Here is a 6661-nt window from a genome sequence, read left to right as displayed (position 1 = left end):
TATTGTCCTTCACAGCAACGGGAACATAAATGACTCAATAATCTGTTCTCAGGAATGCAGGTTGAAGCCAGCAAAGCTATAAAGTACACCGAGGAACTACACTATAAGCTACTGCCTATCTTTATCTTTGCGTGTGTTTGGACGGTCCCGTGCAGAACCTTGTTTGCATTGATCCCACAGAGCTGATGGAGACTGGGCTGAGGATGGGTGGAGGAGGGGGGCTACATCCATCCGCATCGCTCTCAAACAGGCCCACACGCCCCATTTATTACGCTTTATAGCGTCAACCTCTATTTTGTCCCTGTTCTAACTCAAATATGCGTATACATAAATAAAATAATATTAAATAATATACATTTAAACCTACATAGTCTACATATCACGACCTCATGCGGAATTCTACGTTTTTTAACCATGTTAAATCATGACATTTCTCTGACATGACTCGTTAAAGCAGGTACGCTTAAAAAGACAATATACGGACATGCATGAAAATAAATGTAGCATTAAAATGACTCACGTCGGATTCGTTTAAAGATGGGTGAAGGTCTCCATCTCCTATGTCTCTCTCACATCCAAGTCCGGGAGGATGTGGATTCTTCTCGTTGTTAACGGCCTTATCGTCTGTCTTCTCGCGAGAACACAGCAACGCCTCCTTTTCCCCCCAGCCAACCCCTTAATTATCCTCAAAGTCATAACATTGCGTTTTTCCCCATATTTTCTTCAAATAACTGGTGCTAAAAATCTAAATAAAGTTTAACTATGTCAGATTTATTAGGTCAATTGTGAACAAAATCAGACAAAATATAAAATTTCTTTATCTAGTGTAAAGTGTACATCTCAATGTTACTAACAAATTGCTTTATTTAGAAATAGAACGTATTTTATGTAAATGAATTAGAGTAATGTATTAAGATGATTTTTTTAATGTTTCAAAACATCACAAAAACTCTTAAAGCCATTGAAAACCAAAATTCAGTTCCTCAGAAATGTGGAAATTTACATAAGACCAATAAAAACCACTGAATACAAAACTGTATAAAAAGTAAACTAATTTACAGTACACAATGTGCACTTAACATTTGCTTGAGATTCCTATTGCATGAATAACTTTTATCAGTAACCTGATAAAGCAAAAATACATCTCATATGTTTTTTACACAAAATATGCTTTATGTAAAAAAAATATGACTTGGCAACAGTCTGGCCAATTCTCTCTTCAAGCCCAGTCTGAAACTGTATCTGCTTCAAGAAAAAAATGCCTGACATGAGGAATGCTGAATAGCTGAGGACCAGAAGTTTGTAATCCTCCTGAGACTGCAGTCATCCCTAATATACACATGTAATTTCACCGAAATGTTTTCCTCCCACTTGAATGTTTGCTAATATATCCAGACACGGCTTCAAAAAAAGCAAAAAACCTTTTTTTGAAGCAGTTACATTACCAGTAGCAATGTAACTGCTACTGGTTACATTAGCAGTTTTTCCTATTATTGTGTATGCCATGAAATAAAACTTTTGTATTAAAAAGTGTAACATTCCTGCTTTTAACACAAAATGTTTAATTCTTTTAATATCGACCAGTGAGCAACATAGTTTTATGTAAACCTTGTGAATGATGAACTTACGCTGTTTTCCGTTACTGTCTTTCAGTTTCCTAATTGTGAAACCGGATCTGATTTACTGTGTCACTGGCATATTAACATTGTTGACAGATTGCTGATTGCCTGAATGCATTTCATAACCGTTGTATACCACATGGTTCTCGATATAAACTGGTCCAACCGCAACTGAATTTCTGACTGGGATTAATAAGGTTTTTTAAAAAGGGGTAAAATGTCTGTGTGATTGATAAAATAAGATGCAGATTAAGTGACAATCCTTTACATATCCTTCACTGGTCACCATGTGCACCAAACCAGACCAGACCATTATTCATGGGTGTATAACAATATCTTTCACTTGCTCAGCAAGTGTATTTGGTGTCCATTATTCTTGCCCAGAAAAAGGACGCATAAGAGACGGATTGTAAATAATTTATTAGGTGCAATCACATTGAGACAATTGGGTATTTCATAAAAACACTATAAAAAGGTTTTAGGAAACAATCTCCCAGGAGACACATCATTCCCAAGCAGAAATAAAGTACAACTCTTTATTCGACATTATTGTCAAAATATAAACAATACCTACGTTGAGACTTTTGTGGGGTAAATATGCCCTTTCCACTGCCTTTAACCCTGTTCCCTGACATTCATAACTCACTGAAAACCTACTTAAATACTTATGTTCAGTTCCGACCGGTCTGAAACGTCTCCCTTGTGATTTTAACATCCTAGTTCCAAGTTCTTTCCTGTGATGCTCCATCCCTCACTTGTTCCTCTTGTAAATCTTCTTGGCGAAGTTGAGGAATATTGAGTGAGGAAGGTTCTGAGCGTGCCGAGAGATGAGCTTCTGCAGCCGCTGGTAGCTCTCCTCTTCATATGTGTGATACAGTTTTGGCATTTGTAGGGCGTTGTACAGCTCTTTGACCTTCGCCACGCTGGCTTCATCCTTGCGCCCATAGCAAGCCTAAAGAGAATGCGAAAACATCAGCTCTTGATGCCATTCAGTGGAAAATGCGTTGCGTGAAAATAAAAAGAAACACACAAAATTAACCTTATGAGTCCATCAGAAACCCCAGACCTACATCACAGAGAAACCCTTTAGGGGGAGCCACAAAAAAGATCCAGTATACTCCAGTATTGGAAAATGTTTCAGAGGATGACGAAATGCTGTCGAGATGAAGGTGGTCTGAACTGGTGCAAATTAACCTAAAGCTGCTTCACAGACAGCTGGAATAAACACCTGCCAAACTATAAAAATGGGGGTTTTCTTCATTGCGAGATGTGCAGTGGCTCAAAGGGAAACAAGAAATCCCACGAGTCTTCAGATCTAACTGTATTTCCACAGAACTCCAACACAGAATGGTTGTTAGCACAATAACGTTTGAAGAATATTCCTTAAGAACAGCCGGATTATATCAGCTGCAATGGAAAGTTTTTAGTAAACCATCGACCTCCTGAAAGTAAACAAGAGGAAACAGAAAACGGACAGGACATGCAATGAGATGGGTATCTTTGTGGAACATCATTATTACCAGCCAGAAAATGGCTGAAATAGGGAAACTGGCATTTTCAATCTGTGAATGAAGGCTAATTTCTTGATTTGCCTTCAAAAACAACTTTATTTTTTGTTGGAGACGACATCCATGCAAGGAAACAAATCGTAATCGGACGTTTTTGCATTGGAGTTAAACTTTGACCCATAGATTAGGTCGTTATGAAGAAGATTTTTTGCTCAAATGGGAATGCTGCATAACAAACCTCACCTCTAGAACTGATCTCTGCTCAGGAGTCATCACTTCTAGAGCTTTCACCACCAACCAGCTGCATTTGTTGTCCTGGATGTCTGTCCCAATCTTTCCAGTCACAGCCGGGTCACCATAACAATCCAAGTAGTCATCCTGCGGAATAAAACGTATAAATGGTTTACCTTCACAGCAGACATGTCAGCATGTTATTTAAACAGTGAGAAAACCGATAATATTAATAACCAACTACCTGTATTTGGAAAAACTCTCCCATCTCCAGTAAGATGTGCTTGGCATTACTGTGTTCCTCTTCGCTGTCAATCCCTGCCTGCAGGAATGAAGGTGCAGCATGTAAGAGAAACCTGCTGCATGCTTTCATTACTTTACATGGGCAAGCTGTGCTGGCTTATCTTTCCCAAAGAAACAACTCTGCAGTCTTTAACTTCTTCCCAGTAAACAATCTTAATTAGCATTGTGGTTAACAATACAAACATACTCACCATGTACATTGCAGAGGCCACTGGGAGGTAAAACGAATAAAAGGCAGTCTTGTATTTCACAATTGCTTTATACCTGGAATGAAGAAAAAAAAATTTTATTTTTTTTTTTTACTCTGATAAACTGCATATTTAAATCTATCATTTAAGATATTTTCTTCTGTTATTACCTTTCCATGGTAAACCTGTTCAGGTCAATGTGACCAGGTGGAGCCGTAATGAGGTCCAGTGTCTGACCAAGTTCAGTCTGGAAGGTGGTCTGAAACACAAAAAGATAATAATAATAAAGAACAGAATTTTTTAGAGGAAAAATATTAATTTACTTTTCTCAAAGAGATAAGCAGGCTTATCACTTTTAAACTTAACACACATTTTAACGTACAAATTGCAAAAAAAAAGATCTTCTTAGCAGATACGATCAGCAACAGAAGGTTTGGAGTCTTGGAGCGGACACATCCCACCCAACACACACAGCCCACCACAATGCTGCTTCTCTCCAGGTACTCAGGACTTACCTCATTAAAAAGCTCCAGTAAATGGACGTAATAGGGCTGACCCCTGCATTGTCTTCGAAGGAGTCTATATATTGATGCCTCCACAAGAAAGGAGTCATTTATTGCATCCAGGCCTATTCCAGTCTTAAAAGAGGAAGAAGAGAATATTTACTTATGCGTAAATAAACACATAACAAAAATACATTTTAGCATCCATTGTCTTTTTTTTTTTTTTTTTTTAATGACTTGAGCGCTCACCCTCTTGTACCAGCAGGGCTGTCCTCTCCGGGTCACAGATGCGTCCATGATGTCATCTGCCATGAGGAAAAATGCTTGAAGCTGTAAGAAACAGAGTGACAATGCTGAGGCTAGTGATGGCAGCGCACAGTAACACCCTGTGTCAGAGAAACAAGATTTTACAAAGAGCTCAAACTACACTGCTTTGCAGTTTTTATCCCTAGATGTTTTCAAATTTTGTCTCATCATGACGAAATACTTGTATGCATTTTATTGGGGAATATGTGATAATTAAATACAGCAAAGGCACTGGCTAATTTCAAAGTATTAGACTTCAATTCCTTACCATCTCTATGCACCAGCCGACCAACAGAGCTTTCTGCACAGCATCCTGACTGAGCTGGGACGGCGGAAGAAGCTCTCTCAGGGAGCCAATTACAGACAAACCTCTGTTCTTCTTGCCTCCAGGAACATTGTAATCCAAAATCTAAAGCAGAAAGTGGATAATTAGACCAAATCAAAACTACTGGATTTGCAGCGAAGCTCACAAAGTGATGATAAATAAACCCATGCCTCTCTCAGCCTGTTCAAGGCGTCCACCAGCCCAGGATCCTGGAAGTCCCTCTCGGTCAGCTCTGTCACCAGCTCCTCAAACTTGGCATCAAACAGCTGAGGGTCCGACAGCAACGCCTTTTTGCTGTGTGTCCCGTTGCAAACGCTATCCCCCTGCAAATAGGAGGCAGATAGCATAAATGCCCGACTTTTAAAACTGAACGGAGACGCAACCAACGACATGGCCCGGATGGTTTTAGGTGCATTAAATGCACAGCTCAGCAGCAGGCATCTCATTCTGGAGCAAATTCACTTCAGGGGCAAACTTATTGGAGTCCGTCGATGTGTAGTTTTAGCGGCAACATGACGTTAGAAACTCGTTTCAGTCCACGCGAAAAGCCAAGCTTGCTAGATTTATAATCTCGTACGAACAACACAGAAGGACCGTGGTAAAGAGAATTGTCGCTTGAAGTTTAAATTTTCAAGACAACGAAGTAAGCCTCTGGTTTGTAACTTCCGCTACATATAAAGGGTAATTTCATCCCCCCCCCCCCGACTAAAAATAAATGAATGCTCAAAAAGCACCACGTTTAGAAATATTTATTCAGGACTCTACTATCTTACTAACATTGTGGATTATTTAAAATACAGCATGTGATCTGTAAAATCATTGTATAAATATTTTATATAAAACCCAGAATAGTATTAAATATATATATTTTATTTTACAAATCAAGAAAGGAGCAAACTTCACAAGTTACATTTTAAAGTACACATACTTAATCTACATCAATCCTATATGAATTTGGCAAGTTTACGTGTTATCAATTTTTAATTTGAAATATTTTAAAGTTCCATGAAGGAGGGAAATATACCTTTAAATCGAAAGTAACAAATCTAAAGCTAACTTCAGCATTGTCAAACTGCGTCGCTATGAACTATGGGATTTAGTAGATGGTTAGCTTTCAGCTTTTAATCTGTTATCATGCAATGTATTGTATAACCTAATGCTTCGTTTGATTATATATCTTTACATACCATAATATCTTTGATCTCTTATTCCAAACTGCGCCGTATAGATGAATAAAAATCAGCTTTTATCTCCTTCTCGCAGACAAACGGAGGTCTTTGAACGCTTCTTCAAACCAGGATATGGAGATTGTAGTTCATTACCTCACCCTAGCAGTTTTTATCTGGAATTATCGGAACTAAATGTCCCAGCGTCCCTTGCATATGGGCGAGGTAAGAAAAGGCTTCATCTGACATTAGACGTTTTCATTGGCTGCTCGCATCGAACCAGGATGGGATCTTGTGGTGATCAACCAATAGGACCTAAATATGGGCGGAGCTTAAGTGGAGTGGTCAGATTAAATCAAGCATTTATTGCACAGGTGAAATAAAGAAGTAAAATAGCAACCAGTAAAATTGCAGAGTGATTTTACATCATTTCTCTACAAATCTGTGATGTTTTTAACCGAGAGTGACGAAGCAAAAAAAAAAAAAAGAAAAGAAAATTAAACCTTAAGTTT

The 6661-nt window shown here is 38.4% G+C and overlaps 2 protein-coding genes across 5 annotated transcripts in view; both read right to left on the bottom strand.

Moving 5' to 3' along the window:
* Positions 1 to 621, bottom strand: part of rusc1 (RUN and SH3 domain containing 1) — a 20901-nt gene extending 20280 nt beyond the window's left edge. For 2 of the 3 annotated variants that reach the window (XM_008431755.2, XM_008431757.2), the window contains exon 1: positions 521 to 621. The gene's annotated coding sequence lies outside the window, so the exon portion shown is untranslated. The remainder of the gene's footprint in view (positions 1 to 520) is intronic. The other variant, XM_008431756.2, reaches the window with a different exon arrangement.
* Positions 622 to 2020: 1399 nt separating this feature from the next.
* On the bottom strand, positions 2021 to 6361 carry fdps (farnesyl diphosphate synthase (farnesyl pyrophosphate synthetase, dimethylallyltranstransferase, geranyltranstransferase)). 2 transcript variants are annotated; one of them, XM_008431754.1, is made up of 10 exons: positions 6171 to 6361; positions 5154 to 5306; positions 4927 to 5067; positions 4602 to 4682; positions 4365 to 4487; positions 4020 to 4108; positions 3853 to 3925; positions 3603 to 3680; positions 3371 to 3505; positions 2021 to 2571 (listed from the first exon to the last, which is right to left on the bottom strand). In XM_008431754.1, exons 1-10 carry the CDS (start codon positions 6171 to 6173, stop codon positions 2371 to 2373), a joined length of 1077 nt encoding a protein of 358 aa, XP_008429976.1. In that variant the 5' UTR covers positions 6174 to 6361; the 3' UTR covers positions 2021 to 2370. The 2 variants fall into 2 exon arrangements, with proteins under 2 accessions (XP_008429976.1, XP_008429975.1); XM_008431753.2 differs by lacking the exon at positions 6171 to 6361 and having other exon boundaries at positions 5154 to 5625.
* Positions 6362 to 6661: the final 300 nt, after the last annotated feature.

This window comes from Poecilia reticulata, linkage group LG16 (assembly GCF_000633615.1).
Source record: "Poecilia reticulata strain Guanapo linkage group LG16, Guppy_female_1.0+MT, whole genome shotgun sequence".
Lineage (NCBI taxonomy): Eukaryota > Metazoa > Chordata > Actinopteri > Cyprinodontiformes > Poeciliidae > Poecilia > Poecilia reticulata.
This window is presented reverse-complemented; position numbering and strand designations above follow the sequence as displayed.